Here is a 23238-nt window from a genome sequence, read left to right as displayed (position 1 = left end):
ACAGGAAAGCCGGACACTTAATGAGTCGTCCGCTGACTTGCTGTACGCTGTAATTCCAGCACTAATGGAGGGGTTGGAATGCCAAGGACGTCCCAAAAGTCTAATTTCTGAGACTGTCTTCGTTGACAATGTACAGTATTTCATCCCCAGAGAGGAGAACGAATCTACAGATAATTGGTGTACATTTCCTTCCATGTTGTGCTGATATGTTTCCACCATGTGTTCCAAGCCATTTTCTCCATCTAATTGCATTCAAGAGGAAAGTAACAACGAGCACAGGGCCCCAGTGGTCTCAGAGTGGACCACAAATACTGAACTGATCTTCTTTTAAGATGTGCGTAAATTTTCAAAAGGGGGGGATTTCATGATGAAGCCTAGCATTACCGTCCATTTCACAATACCATCTGTCTTCTGGAAAGAGAACAGATTTTTTTTTTTTGTATTGGCATTTGGATCTCCATCAACAGGCCCAGACTCTATTGATTCACATAATTACATTAGATGGCTTTAGTCCTTTTCACAGCAGCTTTATGGTTATAGATGGGCTCATGAAGCTGGGACATGTCAAAGCCCAGACGTCCAGCTGGAGAGAAAAAAGGTTCAGGAAGGGCAGAGGAGAAATTAACGAGTAAATGGATTGATGGACCAACAGGCTAATACAAGGCCTGTCCCATCCATCACTGTCAAAGAAGGGACAAGGACACACACACACACACACACACACACACACACACAGAGAGAGAGAGAGAGAGAGAGAGAGAGAGAGCTAATAGATAGCATGTAATTACGTTATCCAGTTTATCCAGTTGTTGTCTGTTCGCCCCACACTTACTCCCCCACCTGTTAGTCCTCACAAATCATCTTTATTGAGCTCAACAGAAAGCTTAGAGATGATTTCCACCCCCGACACTCACATTGTGCACCAAACCCAACTGCCAGTTCCAGCCGGACCCCGGTTCTTAACAGCACCAAAAACAACAGCTTCTCATTCTGTGTGAATGCTCATTTGTACATTTACGATGAAGATCCTTAGAGAGATGTACAAAGTTTTAATTCATCACAAAAAGCCCATGATCGCCATCTAGTGGAGGAAAAAGCTGTGACTCCCAGCAAATATGAAAACATGCACCAACATTCAATAAATGGCACTGACAGCAAGCACTATCCGGCTATTTTGTACCAAATGTGTTGTTTTTATTAAAGTTGGATCCAGTAAATCATAGAAAAGAACAAAACTTAGTTTAAGAACATTTCTGAATTTCTGGTCTTTTAATTTACAATTATGAACCAAGACTTTTTTTTCTAAACAGTGTGGCAGCAAAAGGAATTCATCAACATACAGTGTTATTCATTTTCAATATATGAGGTATAGAAACACTACCGTCGCACAATACTATACATCTGTTTACTTCTAGTAAAATAGAGTATATCTAGAATTCTCATCAAGTTTAGGTGATATTAAGGTTACAGTTCTTAGCGTAGCCATTAATAAAATCACCAACTACAGTAAGGTTTAAAATATTACGGGGGTGATTTTGGCAATAAATGTGTTGCAGTTGTGGTTCTGAAAGTGCCAACAGCAACACTGAGCTTACAGAAAACCACCAGCAGAGGGCACCACTGACATATAGTATAATGCAGCTGTGCCATGAGTAAACACTTCATAAGGTGTTTGCTTTCTTCATAACAGGGTACAAATTTCGTACATATATAAGAAGATGTTCTTCAGCCTGCATGTAATAAGTGTTATGAGAACTGGTGTAACTGAAACTAAGAGCATCTGGTCATTCAGAGGACTGAGACACTGCAGTGGCCCGGTTGTTTACGGGTCCTGAAGCCTTCTGAGAACTTCTTAATCCCGTATCAAATACCAGGCTTCACTGCTCTCCTATAGCGTCATATTATTTCAGTCCTGTTATGGAAGTTAGCGGGGTGGAGACCATAGTAGTCTCAGTCCACTGTGACACCTTCAGGCAGCTCTACCACCACAGGTGCACAGTCTTCCAAGTCTGCATCAAAGTCCCAGCGAAACTTCTTGGTCAGGTGAGCTTTGAACTTCTCTGCTCTCTTACGCAGTGTGCCATCCATACCAGGCCCATTGGCAAACTGGAAAAAGTCCTGTGAGAGAAGAAGTCACAACAATGTAATGATTTGTAAAATAATAAAAAAAATAATAATAATAAAAAAAAACCCAAAACACTACTAATTTAGGCGATGTTATTGTTGATTTGTGGTCATGGTCCAGGTATGTCCGCTCAGACCACTTGGCAACACCATCAGGATCATGAATGTATGTCCTCATCTACCAAGCCAATAATAGTGACATTAAGGGAGCTATTCGTGACACTGACATCACATGGGAAATGCTCAATCTTTATGTGTGTGTGTGTGTGTTCCAGGTGTGAAAAAGAGAGCAAGCAAAGTATCTCTAGATAAATTAAGTTTTTTGAAAAAAAAAAGGAAGTACTTTTCCACAGCAACTGAATTCCTAACAAGTTAAGGCAGCTCTCCAGGTTTCTCAAATCCTGGTGGAGATAAGACTACTTTCCTAGGTAAAGAAACCAAAAAGTAGGACCACATTTGTGTCAGTGTGAGAAATGCAAGACAAGACTATTCAAGTGTCTATTCTTGAGACACTTGATAAATAAGAGCCGTGATCTTTGAAAAACCTGGGACTTACCTCTTCTAATATGTCACTAATTTCATAGGTGACGTACACCCACAGTTGTGATTGAACCAATTATAAGTCTAAAAAACAAGATCATACTATTTACATGTTGAGATGTGAAAAACTTATAAATTACAGTACTTATAGTATAGTTATTTAGACCAAAATGTGTTACTGACAGACCTTTTACAGTTGTTTCTTTCATCTGTATGTCCTTTGAGATCATGTCCATACCAGCATACACAGAAACATATCATAAGTTGTGTATCTACCTGCAGCGTGGAGGTGAGGAAGTTATCCTGAGACACGATGTCAACAAAGAAGTCAGGTGGGATTTCTCCGAGCTGGTGGTAAAGCACGGCAATGAGCCCCAGGTAGAGCTCCTTGCGTTTTCGCATTGCCTCCTCTGATCGACACAGCAGCGCTAGGAGGCTCTTCCAGTGCTCGAAGCCCTCATACACGTTTCCAACCAGGAAACACACGAAGGCAAACTGCAGCTCACCTGAGAGGGGAGAAACAGATTTAGGACGTTTTTTGTTTTTTTTTAAATAAACAAAATGTAATTGTGTGCTATTTTGATGATCTAACAGGAGTGTATCTGACACGTACCTAGCAGATTAAGAGGTTGCAGCTCATGGTTCTTCTCCAGCACAGTCTCCAGGGCGTAGCTCAGGTCCAGGCTGCACTGGGTGATCTCGGCCGGTGTAGCCCCAGGAGGGTAGGTCTTCTGGGGGATGGCAGAGAAGCGCAACTCCGTCCCCTCCCTCGGTTTCATCCTGGGCAGCCTGTCCAGTCCCTCTTTCATGCTCTGGCAGGCGGTGTCATTCCTCGGCTGCTCTGCCCTGTCTTTGGTGTGCCTGAGCTGAACCTCTGGGATGACGTCACTGAAGGCACATATTCGACCGGAAAGAGGCTGCAAGCTATTGGCCACCTCCTCGCTCAGACGGTCAGTGAGGGACACCCACTTCCTCATCACCTCGTACGGATAGGGCCCCAGAAAAGGATCCAGGTCTCGCAACGTCGCCCTGATCCGGCTCACCTCCTCTTCATTCTGGGAGGCAGAGAAGTCCAGATCTTCTTCTTTGGGATCCCACCTGGCCAGCAGGATGTCTCTGGGTTTGAGAGTGAGGAAGAGGCCTGTCCTCGGGCCAATTTCTCCTCCACAGCTTGGCTGGTTGACAGAGCAGTAGTGGAGGAAGTGCAGGCCTGGGGGGATCATCTTCACACCCTTGAAGCGGGGACCGACCTGCCAACTCTTGCAGTCAATCCCCAGCTCTGTACCCTGAGGGACACCCAGCAGCACCAGGGTAGCTCCCTCCTCAAACAGCCTCCGAGCAACATCTGGATCCATGTCTACTGCAGCGCCGCTGTTCGCCATGTCTGCTCCGTCAGTGACTGCTCTTCACACACACCAGGCAACACGACAACGAAACTAGGCTTAGAACTCCTATAAGTTTGAGTTTTTCCTGCTCAGAACATCCAGCAACATTTACCCGACAGTAAACACACAGTGACGCTGCCGTTTTTTGTTTTTTTTTTCTATTTCTCTCTGAAAAACATTAAAGAGAAAATGTGACGGAAATAAACATTTCAATAAATAAGCCTTTAAAAACGTAGTAGCAGTGAAGCAAATGTACCACAACCGTACCTTGTGTTTGCTGGTTGTTGATGTTTCGTATCGTTAGGGAATCGTTTGGTCGAGGCTGTGCAACAAACTTTCTGCTCCCGGTGGAAACAGCGCTGCAGTAGAAGAGTTCCGCCCCTATGGTAATATAGCGTTACCGAGGATGTTTGTTGTCTTCTTGTTATTATTTCACTCCAAAATATATGATTAACGTATTTATAATAACTTATATTTAAAATTTTAATTATTATAGATATGATATATTATCTTCAAATTATATCAGTGTGAGGACCAATACAAAAAAGTGTTAAAAAGTGTGACATAAGGTCATATTTTTAATCACTACTTTATTATTTATAATCACTTTTATTTTACTCTATTATCTTTTTTTAAAATAATTTCTTGGAAGCTGTCTGATTGTTGAACATTGATTGTGTTAATAAATATGTTTTTAAGTTGGTGATACTACATCTATACCACAACCACCAATAATATTACTAATAATAATAATTCCAGTAATAATCATCATCATAATCACAGAACCAAGATATCATGTGAGTAGAAATAAGACATTTTAAAAAGTTTGTTTTATTATATTGCATATATTCCAAAACATAACAGAGAGAAGAACATGTCATGGGTATGGTGATACATATATATTTGGCTTACAAAGACAAAAATGGTTGTTACAACAAGAGAGATCTTAGACAATGTAGACAATGTGCATATTCTGAAAGTATCTGAATGCATTGTGGATATTTTTTTAGCTTATCTGTGGTTACTATAAAACTATTCCATAAAACAAGGAGCAATTCTGACATGCAAAGTCTGGTATTGTTTTAAAACACAAAACACTGAGAACTTGACAACAGTAAACATTCATGACATATCATTTGAATAACAGCTATCTAAATACAGTAGGTCATTAGTCATGTAATATCCTCTGTTTGAGTGAGCTTTCTTTTGAAATTCACTGGGTGTCTTCATGAGAAAGTAGCACAGGCTTACAGGAACCAAGAAGACACAACATTTCCTACTTTGAGAGCATATGGGCACTCTGAAGTTTCTGCCAACAAGTTATCAGTGCATTGATAACTTTGATTAACCTGATCCTCTTTCTCTTCTTTCCTCGTATTTTCTTGACAGCTGAACAATAGGTTTTCTTCCCCTGAAAGCATACAACCAGAAGTATTGTTATGCAGCAAAGTGTTGGCTTTTATCAAATGATCTGCTTTAATACTGTTCATATCATCATTAAAGATGTTTATGTATCCTTTACTGTGTTCCTTTAGCCTTTGCTTTTTTTTATTGTTGTTGTGTCCTTATTTATTGTGGGAAAATGGAAATAAAATAGAAGAATGTACCTCCCCTTACCAGATAATTGGGGCTGCAGTTGTGAATGATGAGTTGCTCCATGCTCTGAAGAGGCTTTTCCAGGTCAGCTTGTTGTTTGCCACTCCTCTGACACCGCATCTCCTGTGTCATACCATAGATGGAACCCAGAATGCGACGTGTCTGCCACAGGACAGTAACACCCAGCATTTAAAACATCTGGCTAATCTGTTAATGGCACTATACAGCAAATTAAAGTTATACTTCCAAATCTTTAATGTAAGACAGGAACACATGTAGACAATGTGACCGGTTTTGTGAAATCCAAAGTACAAAAGTATCAGGACAAATTAGGATTTTATCATCTTTACCCTGTCCATGGTGCTGAAAGCACACATACTGTAGTGGCATTTACCTTTCCTGAGGGACAGTGGTCTCTCTCTTTGGAGGTGTTTAGAGGGCCAGTCAAATTCTGTAAAAGAACAATCAAATGTGGATTTATTAAAGGAAATCAAAAATGTCATTAAAAAGAGAGAAAAACAGGTTTGACCTTACCTGCAGCCTGTCACATATTCAAGCATTGCTCCCACATGTTTAATTACAGCTGCAACTGACTCGATTAAACTAACATTTAGACCAATTCTGGTCAATGGAGCAAATAAAAGAATACAATTATTAATAGTAAACTTAAATATGTCTCTACCAAAGTCACATACAGAATCGCCAAAACATATCTGTAATACATATCTGCATACCAGATTCTGCAGCTCAACGAAGATGACCTCTCTGTAGGAGCCCAGGATTTCTTTATAGTTACATCCACGTTTACCACAGGAGTTGGCCAACAAGAGAACCACCAGGACACTACGGAGCAGAGATCCGGTCAGACACTATGAAAGAGAGAAGCGTTATGACATATGTTATGTAAAGGAGTGCACTCTCGATTAACATAAAAAAAAAAAAAAAAAGACCGTGGATCAATGTTCATTTGGCTCGGACGCACGGTGCGCCTCAGTCTGACGTGCGTTAAAGCGTGAGTCAGTTTGCAGCCCTTTGCACTATATGCCATCATTAACTAATGCAAATAGTGTCCTGTTTAAAGTACATCAGTGCACTATAAATAGGACTTTATAGTCAGCTGCGCAACTTTCAATACGTTTCTGTATCAGCTCATCCGTTGCGTAAATACGCACCAAATGTTAAAACCACACGTACCATTTATCATGTTCTACTGCGGGATCCTCAGACGAGCAAAGCCATCTCTATCAGTAACAGGGAGATCCAAGGAATTACTCCTCATCTGACCGCGGTCATTGTCCCCAAAAGCTTTTTCTTCTCCAGTATTTTTACACTTCCTCCGGTGGATAGGTTAACGCGGTGGCGGATACACTTCCGATGTGGTGCTCCGTGGTTCCCAACATCACCAAAGTCACTGCTGCTCCAATTTCCTTCCCCGTCATGGATTGCTGACGCCGAGCTTTGGATTTCACCAAACTCCAGTCCGATCAAGTCTAGGAAAACGTCTGCAATCAATCATTCGCCTTCATCCTTTCGGTTTCGTTGGAAAGACGTGATAGAGAGCAGGAGCGGGTGTGAACAGCGGGTGTAATTTGGTGGATGATTTTACGTGTTCAGGGAGGGTGGTGTAAGTGGCGATGGGAACTCTAATCTGTAGTGTAAACTATAGAAAGCAGTGGAATAATGAAACTGTGTTTAATAGTTTTGTAATTTGTTTTGTTGGAAACATTTTACATAACGCAGTGAGTCAAACTGGTTGCAGCCAAAACCAAAAAAAGTTTTGAAATCCCATACAGAGCAACCAAACATGCATGGCAACATGTACAACTGCTGGACTGAACTATTTGGTTAAACAGATCTTACAAAGAAACCAACTATAAGAACTGGATCTGACGTTAAACAACCATTTTCTAACACGACTTGTTTGGGAACTGTGCAACAAACAGTGTTGTTTATTGGATGCCTGCAAAGTATTTGAACACATTTCAAGCAAACTAGGTAAAAAAAAAAGCAGTTCATTACAACATGATAAATCATGAAACAGTCCCTGACAAGAAGTTTATATACACTACCAAACGGACAAAGACAAATCTGGATTCTCGCATATCCCTGTGGACGAGAAAAATAAGTTTCCTCAAAAATAAGATGTTTTGATTATCGTCATTGTTATTATTTCTGTTACATTGTCATTTCTGTTTTATTTTCACAGCAACCACAATGACTGAAATTAGAATTTCGACACTAATCAGCAGAAAAACAGACAAATGTCAAAGTGAACACAATCCCAAATAAACAAATTCATCCTAATTTAGTACAAATATAAAACTAAAACAATTGCCTCCAACTTTTAACAGCTTTTACTACGACACACCGACATCATTACTAGTGCAACCAATTATTATTAGAATTCACATCACATTATATGTTAATAAGAGACACAGAACTGGTACAGGCTGCTTAGATTTAACCGAGCATACGGGTTTGTGCAGCAGTTAAACAAAAATGGACCAACAGGATGGCTAAACAATGGATACCACTAACTACATGTAATTAACATGAGAGGTCATGGCTGGGTCCGAATAACAAAAGGTACAGTACTGTGTCTGCCGTCACTTAACAGTTGTCAGAAGATGGAATTAAAGCTGATTTACAGATTCATGAATTAGGCCATAAACATTTTACTAGAATAGGTGTGTTACTCTTTAGTCAATCAGAAATGATTCAAACAACTGTTGCCCAGGTGATTCACCAGGTGCAGCTCTATGGTGGTGTTACAAGGTGTTTTAAAAAAAACGCACGCAACATCTGAGTGTGTGTCTGACAGAAGGGAGAATGAAACAAAGAGGAGGAAGGAAGCAAAACACACTGGAATCCAAGAGAACAACCAACAGCAGTATGCAGCCAGACGTGGGAGCAAGTTTACTTCCTTGCAAGACAAATACTTCAAACAAAACCGAAGCTAAGCAAGAATGGCTTAAAAACAACAAAATAATGTCCTAGAGTGGTCAGGTTCAAGTCCATATCTTAATCCATCTGAGGACTTGAAAGTGCAGTTCACTTAACTGTCCATAGAAACCTACTTCTGTTACTAGGACTTGTTTTATTATACATTGGTACTTGTGTTAAATTTTGTGGAATTGTTCTCACTTTGACATCAAATCATCATTTTCTGTTGGTAAGTACAAAACTGTCAATTCTGTAAACAAGAAAAACATAAAAAAGGCTATCTGCCGAAGGAGCAAGTCCTGGTAGAGAACAATAGTTGAGCGTGTCCATAGCTGTTTCCTGCAAGACGGGTGACTGCCAGAGTCCTCCAGGTGTTTTCAGTCCAAATTTCCCCAGTCTCAGAATGTGTTCTTGATCTTGCTGGCTACCCCCGCTAAGATCTCTCCTGTCTTCTTCTGCCAGTTCAGGACGTGTTTGGACTCGGCACACCACAGCTCTCCGTGGCGGGGCTCCGCATTCTCACAGCGCTTTCGTACCTCTTCCTGCTGCTCCTGATGGACGCAAGAATAGTGAGGTTAGATATCCATAACAGATACCAAATACCCCTCCCCATACACACTTTACTTAAACTTGTTAGAATGACGACACACATCAGCACATCTTCACTCCCACATACTGAATGCCTGCTAACACTTGTAACTCGAGGCATCAAGTTATTAGTAAATCTGTCAGGCTCTTCTTTCTTACAAACCTGGTACTTTGAAAGAAAATGTCAACAACTGAAGAAAACTGAATAGAAAGCTTGTTGCTTAAGGCTTATTTCTAGAGTTACTCCTCGGTCTTAATAGCATTCAATATTGTTTTGTGGTAAAAAACACAATGAGAGCATAGTTGTCCATTGTAGTCATAGCTGTTACTAGGCTTGCACAATATGATAAAAAATTCATGTTAAGGTCTGTACAAAACAAACATGTTTTCTTACATCTGGAGAATACCATTTATAACCATGGGCAACTCTGCAGCACTTCATTATAAAGGTGTTTTGTCACAGATTTTACAAAGCAGCTTAAAATGCAGCTTCTGTGACTTGGATATTGCATTTGCCATATTGCAATTTTGCTAATATTTTTCTTAATTCTAACTTGTATTTAACTGCAGAATGTCAAACTGAACCATGTGAACATGACATATTCCACTGTAAATGTAAAGCACACAAAGTGGTTCACACACAAAGTGGTTCACACACAAAGTGGCACAAGTTCTACACCCAGATAAGGACACACAACAATAAGATCTTTACCTCTGTGCCGTGCTGCAGTTCAAACTTGTAGAAGAATGCCCAAGCATCTCCCAGGTCTGGCTCAATCTTTACAGTCCTTAGGAACCACTCTCTGGCTTTGGTGATCTTACGCTCACTCCAGAACAACCTAAAACAAGATTGCATTTGAAATAGATACAGATTCAGGTACCATGCAACACAGTTTGCTAAATACACTGTACAACCACACAGAGAAAATGTCATATAATCAAGATTTGCAAAAAGAGCAGAACTTATTACTGGGAAGGAGAATAGAAAACAATGAAAGGATTGCTGTCATACTTTGCTACAGCGAGCAAGACATGGGGATCATGTTCACACTTCTTCAAAGCATCCACACTCTTAGTCTTCCTCTGGGGCCTGGCCTCCAAAAACACTGCCTCAGCCCACAGGATACCTTGTAGGAAGGAAATGGGAGTGGGGGGGGGGGATTTGAGATTACACAGGAAGTCATTGTAAAATAATATGTTTTGTGTCCAATCTGCATACCGAACCACAGGAATACCACTATAAAAATTACTATCTAAACACATAAACTTCATTTAAATATACTTGAACAGAAAAGAGGTGCTGTGTTTGTTGTCTTTTCCAATCAGGTAGATTGTAAGCAGGTAAACAAAGTTTCAAAACATACAGTCATTAAAGTAAAACAGGGTTTTGTCTTTGTTTTCTGGGGAAAAAAAAGGTGTAGAAGCAGGAATATATTTTCACCTGAATTGGGGCACTCCTGCAGGGCTTTGGCCATCAGCGTGTTGGAGATGTTCTTCAGTCCAGCTCGGAACTCCAGCCTGACCGATTCCAACCTGGTTATGATGACAAACGCATCGTTTTAGAGCAGGGGTTCCCAAACATATTATTCAAAGGTCCGCATCAGATATTCGAGTCACAGTTTTATACAGTGATTGCTGATAACAAAATAGGATTCAGTCACATTCATTTAGTTGTACAAATTGTGTACTACAGAAAAAAACATTCTGTATCTGCGATCAAGGAGCTGAAATCAAATTCTCTGGTACGTTAATGTGTGAACTTGGCAGCAACAACTCACATTCTCTCTCCAGCAGTTAAGACTGCCATGACAACAATGTCAACAATAGGGAAATAAGCGACATTAAGATCACATTCATCCGGGAACAGGATTACTGCGATTTAGGGCTGGACCCAATATAAGACTACACAGATATTCGTTCGTTGAGTAGGTATTACGTTTTCAATTTTGGGATTCGGATATTCGCACAGACACTTGCTGCACACTGCTGCACACACACACACCAGCTTGCCCCGCCTCAACTCTTTGTTTCTCTTTCGCAGTATCATACAGGGACAGACACCAGCTGTACATGTCTGCACTGTTGACAACTTGCGTTTTGGATTTTTTTTTACCCACGATTCCGTTTTGCAACAAAAGTAGGTGAGCCGTGTGTTTCTCTGCTTGTGCGACTGTACGTAGATGGAAGGGGTTTTAAGCAAGGGGACGCTGTTGGTCTCTCAGACGGATAAATGAAATAGTATGTCATGCTCAGCTCCCATTGTGTCGTTAGACAATATTACACTTCATAATGTGTTGTATTCATTACAACAGATGCGGACTGAGGTCAGGATGAGTAGTTGGGCTAATTTTTAATTTTACATCGATCCCAGTTTCGGTGCAGTATTTGAAGGAAAACTAAATGTTGTAAAAGTACATTTAGCACATGGTGTCTAGTTTTGGAAAGCAAATTCATCATAATTGTAATTTTCTATTGTACCCGTTCTCTAACATACATACTACAGACCTGTGCTGAAAGTGTTACTGAAGAGGGAAGTCACTTGAATGCCACAGCAAATATTTTTAAATGCTCAGTGCACAAAGAAAACTTGTTTTACAGGCATAGAGCACAAAGATTTATGTTCATTTGTTTGTCTCCACACAGGTGACACATTTTTAATTCAAAGCACTTCCTAAGGCAGCTTCCTTCGTTTGCATTCAAGTGGCTTACCAAGTTTTCTCTGTTTATTTATTTGTGTATTTCCTCACCACAGCTCGGGGCTTTGGGGATTTTTGAGTCGCGCCTTCTCCAGGATCGCTCTGGCTCTGGTCAGCTGTCCCACTCTCTCTTCAAGACGAGACAGCAGCAACCACAGGGCCACCGAGTGGGGACACTTTTTCAACTGCAGCAACAAAAAAGTAATTGATTACTTTTTTAGAGTTAAGAACCCACAAAACACGTCAAAGTCCAAGTCCCTTGGTTCTATTGCCTTTTTGGTTATTAGAACACCTTAACAAATCCTTGCCCCAAAACACTCTCCCCCCCGCCTCACCCCTTGGTTGTAAGCCTCTCTGGCCTTATCCATGTTTTCACACTGCTCTTCGATCTGGCCTCTCATCATCCAAAGTTTTGGGAAGTCTTCGTAGTGTTTCAGGGCCTCTGTGCACAGCTCCTGGGCAGCTTCTATGTTCCCCAACACCCACTCCAATTTCACTGACTTCATAAATACCTGTAGAGATTAAAACACACACGCACGCACACACACGCTTTCAGTCAAAGATTATGTATAAACAGGACCCATGAACTCTCCTATGAAATTCCCTTGGGCTTGTCATATACTTGGCATATACTAAAATGGCTGAAAAACAATTTGAAATGCACAGTTGTCTTATCTGACAAGACAATCAGTGCCGCCAACATTAAAGCAGGTTATCTCAGTCATATCTGTCAGCAAATACAATACAGATAACTGAGGGAGTATAGTCAGGTCACCTGATAGAGAAAATGATAGTTTAAGAGCACCGCTGACAGCATATGTCACCATGACTACTGTTTTGATGTGTAGAAACCTGGCAAGCCTGAACCTGAAGACAGCACGTTTGTAGAAGTCAAATACAAATACAATGCACTATTGACTTACTATTTGACACTGGCTTTCAAGCCGAATATAATATTAATCAAGCCACCCCCTAAAACAAGGAATGAACTCTATTCATACCAAATTACACAATGAAAAACAAACTGAGTGTACTGGTACACAGGGTCACAGAAGGGCAGTTAGAGAGTAAAAGGACAGGACAGCTCAAATACACAAACTAACTTCCCCTTTAAAAGTTAGGGAAATGTGCATTTATTCCATCAATCTTTTTCATTAACATTTCTTTCTGTCTGTGTTACAATCCAACAGATATCAGATGATGAAGGAGGTTTTGATTAACAAAAAACACTATATTAAAAACTAAATGGGGGAACCATTTCCCAACTTTTATCCAATGGATTTGTGTAGATTTCTACTCCTATTCTGAATTGCACTAGGGATGTGAATAAATTATATATTTTATACCAATGCCATTGTCAATTTTGCTTATTGGCCTGATTCTTTATCGACTTTCTTATCGATTCCTAATGAGTTTTCTGTGTGAAAAAAAGTATGCTTACACAGGTTTTATCATCTCTGAGCCTGAACAGTGTTGAACCAATGTTAGAGTAGAAAAAGTTGCCCTTTAGGTTTCCTTAGTCAAAGAAAAAATGTACTAAGCCTGTAGTTTAACGTAATTGTTTTGCACAACTGTCAGAAAAACATCCCTGATAAAATAATTGATAAGCTCGGAGGCATTCAATTTGGATGATGGATGGATTTGGAATTGGTTCTCGATTCCCATCCCTATACTGGATCTTCATGATTTTGAAATAGGGAAATGTTTTTGCCGTTTTCTCACAAACACACACTCACCCTGGCTGTTGGGGCACTGCTGCGGGCTTTGGCCAGCAGTCGACGGGCTCTTTCATACTCGTTATTCTCAGACTCCAGCTTAACAGCAGCCAGCCAGATCTCTTCACTGTTTGGGTTAGCCTAGAGAGGAAAGTAAAATGAAAAGGAACGGAGAGTGTGTGAGGGAAAGAGGGGGAGAAAAAGGAAAGGGGGAAACAAACTTAGACACAGTATCGCATGGATACTACATGAACAGGTCAATGTTTACATAATGTCATTGTCACCTGGAAGGCCAGAGCAAGGATACTTCTAGCTGCAGGCACATCCTCAGCCAGCCACTTGGACTTGGCTCCCATCAGCCACAGGACCTCTGCCTTGGGACAGTGAGCCACAGCCCTTTGGAGCAGGGCCTCCAAAGACTCCCTGAGAGATGCAATGAGATGTTGAAGAGTAATGGAGGTGAGAAGAAAAAATAAGTAATAAAACATTAACAAATGAAGATGTGAACTAATCAGTAGTCAGCTTTAGACTACTACTGTTTTCTACGCTTAGAAACCAAATGTGATCACCTGGTGCCGTGGTTTTTCTCAAAGTAGGCAGCTCTAAGCCAGACACTTTTTTTACTGGGGAACACCTGCAGAGCATGGGCATAGATGGCCCTGGCACACTCCAATGCTCCATGGGCCACACACTGAAACATAACAGACAAGCACCTCAATTAAATTAGGTCAAATTAGTATGTAAATGAGCCTTCTAGGTGTGTTAAAAAAAATAAAAAAAAAAAAAAGATATATTGATACTCACACTATCTGCATCTTCCATCCAGGTATGCTTTCGGTCCTCTTCCTCGATGCCAATCCCTATGACGGCCCTTATCACGGCCTGGCAGGTAGCCACACTGCCGGCTTTGTCACACTCCTCTGCATCCTGCAGGACAAGAACAAACATTTACATGTGGGTGTACACTGGAGGAGAATGCGAGAGTTATGATATGAACTACTGACCCCAATAGTATAGTAGTCAGTAAATTCCAAGAAATGATGGCACTATTTACATGGAAATAAATACATACCTCAAACGTCTGACTAAAATGTCAGAAAAACCCCCAAATGAACAAAGATAATAGATAGATATCCAGTTTATAGATAATGAATCTTTTATGGGAGGTAATCTCTGCACACATAATTGTTGTAGGCAAAACAAAGGACTAGCTCAGGGTCCCACTGCACACATCTGTTGCTGGTGTTATGATGAGTGTACTGGCAAATGGCCTTGATAAACCTACCACAACAACCACATACTCTGCCAGGGGTAGAAAAAGTCAGGAAAATAAAGAAAAAGGATTGCAGCAAAGGCTTATGATTGCAAAACAACTGTGAACTGCGCTTAACAAAATGTCAGTCACAGTGCTGACTTGTATTCTGTTGCGCCCAGATGAAATAGCAGAGGGCAGCTTTGCCAAAGTATGCTGGCATGCTATCAAAGCTGACACACTCACAATGCAGTCTGTACTCCTTCAGCACCAATGTTTAGAGGCACGATAATTTATTTTTTCTAACCTTATGATTTGCAGGTTCATTCCGATATAGTTTATGATCTCAATGAGAGATTAGAAACACCTCTCAATTTAATGAAATCTAATCAAAACAATCATTAAATATAAGGGCCTTGCTGTTTAAAATAATGTACTCTTTTACCTTGGAGATTTCCTATCATGAAAGCATACTCATTTCTTACGACATCAGGGAACTCATTTATTCTGTGGAGCAAGTTTCCCTCAGTCATTCACTGCTGCAGGGAAATCTCAATCTCTCTCTCTCTCATGATGTCAAAGAAACCACAAATAAATGAAGGAACACACCTGTATCCACTGCTCTCTGTTGATCTCCACGCCATTGGCGCGTAGTGAAGTGATGGCTCTGTCAATGATCTTATCGACCATCTGAGTGTTGCCATTGGCCTCCTCCAACTTGGCAGCAGTGATCCAGATGTGGCGATCTGTCGGAATGTTCTCTCGAGCTTTGTTCAGGACGCGACGGGCATTCTCGTATGTCTCTAACCGGGCCAATGCCAGCCACAGCTAGAGAGGACAGACAGAAATAGTTAGATTTAGAGGTAAGTGCAAAGGTTCATATACTGAATTGCAGTGCAGTGTGTTGCATCCTGTTAGCCATATATGCATGGTATCATTGTTTGCTGGGGGATGAAATGACAGCATGCCAAGGCGTACCTCCACACTAGTAGGGCAACACTCCACAGCTCTGCTAAGCATGATCCTGGCGTCCTCTGGCTCCTCCAGCTCAACAGCTGTCTTCCACAGTCGAACTGACTTGGATACATTCTCCAGGGCTACATGGGTAAAAATTTTAAAACGGTTGAGTCATTTTATTGACACATTTATTCCAAGTGACTTATAACATGTAACAGCAGGTAAGTGTTTTTCTTAAGGCAATTTACTGTTAAATACATTAAAATCCCTGGACCTTGCTGTTACAGGCTGCACATCCGTTTTAACCAATTGGTGATTCTGGCACAATAATGAACAAATAATTGAAACTATTTTTTAATACTGAAAATACACAAACCAAACCGTATTTACTGACAACACATCACATACAGAGGCAAAAAAGGAAATGGAGACACTACAGATTTTAGTAAACACTTCCAATAAAAATAAACACCAAACGACTAATACTGCAATAGTAGTAAAGTTCAATAGCGTCTGAGTGGGAAGAGGGCTGCGTATGTGATGGAGATAAGTAGAGCAGAGGCAACTGAACATGTAGAGGCAAAGAAAGCTTTTACACAGAGGAAGCTTCCCATCCATCTCTGTCAGTGGGGTATGCTGCTGGGAAATATCGGTGTGTTAGTGTGTGTGTGTGTGTTAGAGTGTGAGTGTGAGTGTGTGTGTTAGGGCATTGACATGATGGTTCAAATAGGGTGCCTGGCCTTGACAAAAAGCCAGAAGCACAGCTGCCAAATGTAATGCTTATAAAATCTTTTATGCAATGTTATGTGTTCAGGGAGTGACTGAGTAGGTCTGTGTGGTTGTGGCTCTTTTACGAGACAATGGACAGATGGAGACTAGTACTGAACTTTTGCCCAGCAGAAATTAGTGTCTTCCTTTTGGCAGGAAAATCATGACGCACACAAAACTCTCCTCATAACAACTCTCTAGTGAAAATATCAAATTTAAATTTTCTCACAATCTGATGAAATATATACACATACAGGCAAGCAAGTTAAAAGCTACTTCAAGACAAAGTTGATACTATCTGGGAGCCTTACCCTTCCTGAGAACTCGTTTCTTGGCCCTGACGTCTGTCTCCAGCTCTGCAGCTCTGATATAGATGCGGACAGACTGTGGCAGGTGGCGGACAGCCTGGGCTACCACGGCTTTGGCTGTGTCACCGGGCTGGAGCCTGGCTGCCTCTAGCCAAACATCCTCACTCTGGTAGGAAGAGAGAAATACTTAAATCAACAGGAGGACAAGGACCATTTTCCTCATTGCAATTTAGTTTACACTGCATGATTTTAGCAAAATTTTCCATTCATTGACAGTTTTTGGAGATAGCTAACAATAGTCAACAGAGGCAAACTGGCACTTTATCCTGGGAGAACGATTGCTATGTGTGAACTGTTTAAAGACGTGACCAGAGGGCTCACTGATGCCTCGCAGACATCTGAAAAATATCTAGCAGGCTAAATATTTGGTCATGTAAAGGAGCTATGCAATGAGCTACAGCCAATGAAAGCAGACAAAGGTTTATGTCTCTCTCCAGCACCAGACAGCAGCGAACCGAGTAGTTACTTTCGTAACGGCCGAATAAGACATCACACACAATAGCTGGTGAATTAACACTGTTATGCGTCCGAGTTCAGTTCAATGTGTATGTGATCAACGAACCAGCGCTTACTTTAGTGAGAAATCTTAATTTTTTTAACTGAAAGTGTGCAGCTATAACAGAGGGAGCGAGAGAGTGAGCTGAGGCAACAAAATGTAAAGTTTGTACAGTTTCTTTTTATGGATTATATTAACAATTAAATCAACGCTCTTTAGCTTGTGTTTCTAGAGTTTCGTCTTGTGACGGACACGTAAGGAATTTTTAAAATGTTATATTTCTTAAATTAAGTTTGGCCCAGTGAGCTTTTAGTTTAATTAAAACTGCTAATATGTATAATTTTTAACATTTTGCCAACACCACAGAAACCGACTTTAATGGTTTAATGTGTGTAATGATTTGCTGACAGTTTTATTTTTGGGGGGAGGGGTTGCCTTTATTGGATTGGACCACTGAAGATAGACATGAAAGGGGTAGAGAAAGAGGATGACTACTGCCAGACAGACTCTGGGATTACTCCTAAAGAATCACGATTACAAGACAGAAAGTTGTAGTGTCAACAGTGCAGCGATCAGATGACTTTGAAGCTTTAGGTTGACAGTATTTTGTAATTTTACCATTTAATATCTATCAAACAAGATTGAAAGGAGTATTATTTATCATTCATGTTCTAAGTTTAATTTGCTTCTTCCTCATAGCACAAGTGTATCCCATCAACCAATAACAAACAAATCAAATCAAGAAACCTTTCTCAAGCTTATGGTCTGGATGAGCTAATAACACATACTGTATTTGTGTCCATCATCGTTTACCTTAACACACATCTCTGTGCCTTTCATGATCAGGTTCCTGGCCACCTGCAGTTTGCCGGTCACCTCCTCCAGCCTGGCAGAAGCAATCCAGGCAGGCGGGTGATGAGGATTAGTCTCCCGCACTGATTTCAGAAGCAGACGAGCCTTCTTGATGTCACTGGACATGCAGAGCCAAATTTATAATCAGACACGCACACACAACAACAACTAATTCAACACAAAAACACACCAAGAACGTCCTGTGTCTCTACCTTATGTCGCCTCCATGTGTGGGGATCATGGAGTTGAGATCTGTCAGGTAACCCTTCGGATCCACAACCGTCTGTCCGCTCACTGAGTCAGACACCTGAAGATAGATAAAAGGCAGACACAGGTGAAATAAAATAATAAAACCTGTGTATCAGGATAATGACAGTGAAGTATGAATGATATAACGGGGCAGAGGATGATCATCGGTTACCTGGCTGAGCCTCATATCCATGAGTGTGTTCCTGGCCTGACCGATTTTCCTCATGTCCAGTTCTCCTGTCCCTGGGGTCATCAAGCCGGGGGTCATGCTTCCTGGGTAAGGTGTGTTCAGACCTCCCAGCTAGTGGAGGGAAGAAACAATGATAATGGAGAGGAGCATTACACTCTCTGTGAGAATTTTGTTACGGCATGGTTAAGAGGCTTATGAAACATAGACCTAGATCATATGACACTTTTCTCGCCTTAGTAAACGATACCTGTGAAAAAGTGTGAACAAGACTCATGTGCTGCAAGACTGAACAATACTGGGTAGTGAATGTTTCCATTTTCTTTTCCATGCAGGTACTGTGTAATGCATACAACTGCCATGTACAATGAATCAGACCATTCAAGTTGCCTTACTTGTATATTTTAAGTGCCAGAAGAGGTGATGTGATCAATATCAGCAGAAATATGTGTCTGTTTCCAGTTACAAAAGTTGTGCTTTCTCTACAACATGTCAAACATTTATTTTCATTCTTAATCTTGGTATCTATCAAAACGTTGCTGTGATATTTTCTACACTGTACAAGGGGGTCTGCTGAGATTACATGACTGCATGGAACTTGCAAACTGCATTAAGTGTACAGGTGAAATGATTTGCTTGTTTCCAGTAAGATATCCTGACTCCTGCTGGTCCAAGCGGAAACTACATAATGTGCTTTTATGTGAACGTCTACACTATGTTAGTAAGTGTTTGTATGTATACTGACCCCTTGCAGAGGGTCAACAGTGGTGTGATTCTCTCCGGTCTGCAGGTGTTTTGAGAAGAAGCTGTCGGGGACAGGGGTGAGTTTCTCATAGCGGGGATTTCTCTGGCGCTTATTCCTGGCATCTCCCACCTCAGGGATACTCAGCCACTCCTCCTCTGACACTTCTGCCAACTTCCTCTGTGAAGAAATAAAAAGAGAGAATAAAGAAGGATGAAAGAAATATGTGGCCTAAGCTGGTATGTCAGCAGAGAATCATTTTAAGTGCTTAAGAAGGCAGGGTGTGCTGAAAGGTTAATCTGTAAAATTTTAAAAAGGACAATGTTATCAGTGTGTGGCTTTCCCCTCCTTTAATTGATTACGCAAAGAGATGTGGTTTCCTAATAACAGACTTACAGCAGCGTAACGTTGCTGTCTTGTCAATGTACAATACAATTAGAGTGATTTTCATAGGTTGGGAAGATATGGTTTCTCACCAAACAGTGATAAAATATCATCTATAAAATGTTCAAAGACAGATGTAACAAGAGGACAGCAAAGGAAATTTGAATGCAATCACAGGTGGAAAAAAGGCAGTAGTTGGGTGTATCATGTGCAATTTTGTACCTTTAGATCTGAGAACTGCTGCTGGATTTTGGGTCGCTCCATACGGTATTTCTCAATTTCTTCCTTTTCTCTCAGTTCCCTGAAAATACACAAGACAGCATTCAAAATTGCACTTGTGTGCTGTATCGAGTGCACAGAATGTACGACATGAAAACAATGGGCCTCATGCAACAACATTTTTGTATTCATATCTGAACTTTCTCTTCCATGTCAGATTCAGCAAACACTCCTAACTTTAGATTTATGTGTAAATCACCAATGTAATAATGATGAATGCCACCTGTGAGTAATGGAGCGCATGTTCATGAAAATAAAAAAATCTGCATAACTAATGCCACATAAGGCTACACTGCATGCCCCATGTGTTAGGAAGTTCATTCATGAAAATTATATGGAAGAGTAAAAGGAAGATCTACTCTGAGATTTGATGTACCTTCTTTCTTTGCGTCTTTCATCCATCCTCTTGTCCAGTGCTGCATATATAGCATCTGCTTCTTCATCATCCTTCTCATAGGGCCCGCTGGAGAACAAGCTCCCTGCGTATCCATTAAACTACAAGAAAAAAAGGCACCAAAATGTGATCAGAATCGTCAAGAATCAATTTTCATTTCAACTTTAAATCTTGAATGGAAACAGTCCAGTCATAGGCACCTCATCATAGTTTGTGTCGTTCAGATCCTCATCATCATCATCCTGGTTCTTTTTCATTTGGTCCCCAACCGTCCTCTTCCCTGGGGGTGCATGTCGGTCATCCACTGGATCGTTGGCATCACGAGCTGGACCGATATCCGATCGGGTGGTGAAACCAGTTGCTCTGATGAGGAGCAATTAATATAAATATCACACAAATAAACACAGACAGTCTTGTGATGAGCATGCAGAGAGAGCTGTTCAAAATAATCCATGAGCAGCTGATGATGGTGACTTTACAAGCTTATGTGGGCTTTGATTACTTTTAGCAGCTAGTTGACTAATTAACATTAAATCAAGCTGCCTTATCAAGACACTTAAAACGACGCTGAAGTTGGCTTCCGATTCGCCAGCCTCCGATTCGACACTTAAGGGGAAGGTTAAGGGGAAATTAACTTATTGTGCAGCGCAACTGTTTGTCCACTGATTGTCTGTTTTTTGTGACACTTCTTGATGTGAAAACGTTTTAGACATTTTAGGTAAGACATCAGCTTTGACTGACACCTACGATTGTATCTGTGAAACTTTTATTTTATTTGTGAAAATGCTAAAGGGGAGATTTCACCATTTTTGTTTTACACCAAGACCTCATTAGACCAGGTCCAGATCAAAAACCACTGTACCTAGACCTCTCAAATCTGGACTGGATTGATGTACAGACCCTGAAGATTCATAAAAACACAGTCTCTGATTTGTGAAAATGCAATAAAGACACATTTCACACTTTTTTCAGCATATAGACCACTTTGGACAAGGTCCAGATCCAAAACCACTGTACCTAGACCTCTCAAATCTTTCTACATGGAGAAGTTGTTGAACACTGGTTGAAGTGTACGACGCTGAAGTTGGCTTCCGACGTCGTACACTTAAACCAGTCTGCCAGCAAGATACCAGTAGTCATGTGACCAGCATCGTCAGGAGTCTTCAACTCCCCCATAATAAATCAGTATGAGGGGTCGGAAATAAGAAGTTAATGAGTTTGTTTTGAAAATAATTTAAAATATATATATAAGAAACAATGCATCCAATACAAATATAATACATTTACTGACTGAACTAGCTCATGAGGTGTACTTACAATTAATGCACAAATAAAATAGTCCTTACACCTCAGCTCAGCTCAGCTCAGCTCAGCTCAGTCGCCAGCATAAACGTATTACAACGCAGGACAGCTTGCTAAAAAACCTCGCAGACATAAAAACCTTGCTTGCTGGCTAGTTAGCACGCTAGCATGGCAGGTTAGCTTACCCTCTGCCCAGACCGGGGACGTAGCCCAGCGGAGCGGGCATCCCCAGAAACGGTTTCTTTTTCTTCCCCATGAGCGGAGAGGCGAGGGGCATTATCGGCGGCGCACCGCCAGCCCCCGCCGCCCCGGCGCCTCCCGCAGACGATTTGGAGACAATTTTGGGCGCTTGTTTTCCTGCGGCGCTGGCCATCGTTGCAACGACGAGGAGGCTCACTGCCGGATACACAACAGTCGCACTTCCGTTAGCAGCAAACGGCGACCCTGTCCTTCTCGATATTTCCGTTGGTGGTTGTAAACAGCGCCCCCCACAGGGCAGGCGGGTTTATGCTTATTTTCAACTTTTCTTGTGATATTTGTTTTCTCCTAAATTGTTCATGTTAATTATGTAACGCGCTCATTTTCCATCTCGCCGTGTGACTATGTTATAGAAATTATTTCCTTAGGATATTTACCGTGTTTCATACTAATATTAGTTAGCCACAGGAGCCACAGGAGGGCGCCACATCCTGAAAAATAATAAGGCCTATTGAAATATTGCAATCGATCACGTTTAAAGTAGACCTACAGGCTTTATCGATTAGTATTCATAATAGTGTTTTTGAAGCTGGTTCATGTCATTCTTAATGCTTCTGAAGTGTATTACCTGAACTAACTTGTCATACAAGATACATACAGAAAGTTCAACTTTGGTGTCTTTGTATATTATTCTACTTACTCTACTTTAATATTCTCATAATTAATTTTCTTCAGGGAAATTAATGCAAACTTCAAAGGCTTATATAATAGGCCTGGTAATTAAATTCAATTTAGTCATCAACAGAATGTGGTCTTTGTGCACTTTATGAGTAAATTTCATTTCGTTCCTTGACATAAATGGACCTGCGCCCCCAGTGATTCCATATACAGCAGATATTTCTATATATAAACAATCAGGCCCTGAAGGTTGCATATTGCCCATATCCCTTAATAATCTCAGGGCTTTAACATAGATTCTAAAAGGATCAGCTTGTACTCCACATTAAGATCATTTTTATTGGACCCAAACTGAAGCACACTTTCCTTAGCTCAGTAAGGGCAGTTAATAAAATACTGAATCAGAATTTAGGGCAGAGAGGATATTTAGATTTGTAGAGTTCATTTAGCCACACACATTTTAAGTGATTTTAGAGTAATTCTGACAGACACGTGTTACAGCGATGGCCTATCTTCTATTATGAGTGAAAAATATCCATGTCGGC

General features: G+C 40.9%; 2 protein-coding genes and 1 long non-coding RNA gene across 6 annotated transcripts; 1 reads left to right on the top strand and 2 right to left on the bottom strand.

Moving 5' to 3' along the window:
* Positions 1-1170: 1170 nt before the first annotated feature.
* On the bottom strand, positions 1171-4443 carry aar2 (AAR2 splicing factor). The gene is made up of 4 exons (XM_051424753.1): positions 4317-4443; positions 3278-4217; positions 2941-3170; positions 1171-2118 (listed from the first exon to the last, which is right to left on the bottom strand). Exons 2-4 carry the CDS (start codon positions 4044-4046, stop codon positions 1951-1953), a joined length of 1167 nt encoding a protein of 388 aa, XP_051280713.1. The 5' UTR covers positions 4047-4217; positions 4317-4443; the 3' UTR covers positions 1171-1950.
* Positions 4444-4857: 414 nt separating this feature from the next.
* prpf6 (PRP6 pre-mRNA processing factor 6 homolog (S. cerevisiae)) lies at positions 4858-22233 on the bottom strand. 2 transcript variants are annotated; one of them, XM_051424729.1, is made up of 25 exons: positions 22003-22233; positions 20716-20878; positions 20498-20616; positions 20065-20143; positions 19462-19638; positions 18702-18830; positions 18493-18587; positions 18242-18398; positions 16876-17038; positions 15818-15936; positions 15449-15667; positions 14392-14514; positions 14157-14278; positions 13872-14010; positions 13609-13728; positions 12208-12384; positions 11924-12057; positions 10618-10709; positions 10189-10303; positions 9889-10015; positions 6840-9139; positions 6380-6514; positions 6040-6096; positions 5667-5807; positions 4858-5460 (listed from the first exon to the last, which is right to left on the bottom strand). In XM_051424729.1, exons 1-21 carry the CDS (start codon positions 22188-22190, stop codon positions 8987-8989), a joined length of 2910 nt encoding a protein of 969 aa, XP_051280689.1. In that variant the 5' UTR covers positions 22191-22233; the 3' UTR covers positions 4858-5460; positions 5667-5807; positions 6040-6096; positions 6380-6514; positions 6840-8986. The 2 variants fall into 2 exon arrangements, with proteins under 2 accessions (XP_051280689.1, XP_051280690.1); XM_051424730.1 differs by having other exon boundaries at positions 6380-6488.
* Positions 11012-13221, top strand: LOC127377115 (uncharacterized). Of its 3 annotated transcripts, none has more exons than XR_007887623.1 (3): positions 11012-11101; positions 11218-11317; positions 11929-13221. It is a non-coding gene; the product is annotated as an uncharacterized LOC127377115 (long non-coding RNA). The 3 variants fall into 3 exon arrangements; XR_007887624.1 differs by having other exon boundaries at positions 11025-11105; XR_007887622.1 differs by lacking the exon at positions 11012-11101 and having other exon boundaries at positions 11134-11317.
* Positions 22234-23238: the final 1005 nt, after the last annotated feature.

The sequence above is a fragment of the Dicentrarchus labrax genome, unplaced genomic scaffold, assembly GCF_905237075.1.
Source record: "Dicentrarchus labrax unplaced genomic scaffold, dlabrax2021, whole genome shotgun sequence".
In the NCBI taxonomy this organism is placed as follows: Eukaryota; Metazoa; Chordata; class Actinopteri; family Moronidae; genus Dicentrarchus; species Dicentrarchus labrax.
The sequence above is the reverse complement of the archived record's forward strand: the minus strand, read 5'-3'. Positions and strand labels throughout refer to the sequence as shown.

Excerpts from the sequence above, each read along its gene's own strand:
- aar2 (XM_051424753.1), bottom strand. The coding sequence starts at position 4,046 with ATGGCGAACAGCGGCGCTGCAGTAGACATGGATCCAGATGTTGCTCGG. Across the intron at positions 3,171-3,277 it reads GCAACCTCTTAATCTGCTAG|GTGAGCTGCAGTTTGCCTTC; the intron begins GTACGTGTCAGA and ends CTCCCCTCTCAG. Across the intron at positions 2,119-2,940 it reads TCCTCACCTCCACGCTGCAG|GACTTTTTCCAGTTTGCCAA; the intron begins GTAGATACACAA and ends CTTCTCTCACAG.
- prpf6 (XM_051424729.1), bottom strand. The coding sequence starts at position 22,190 with ATGGCCAGCGCCGCAGGAAAACAAGCGCCCAAAATTGTCTCCAAATCG. Across the intron at positions 19,639-20,064 it reads AGCAGTTCTCAGATCTAAAG|AGGAAGTTGGCAGAAGTGTC; the intron begins GTACAAAATTGC and ends ATTTCTTCACAG. Across the intron at positions 9,140-9,888 it reads AACTGCAGCACGGCACAGAG|GAGCAGCAGGAAGAGGTACG; the intron begins GTAAAGATCTTA and ends TGCGTCCATCAG.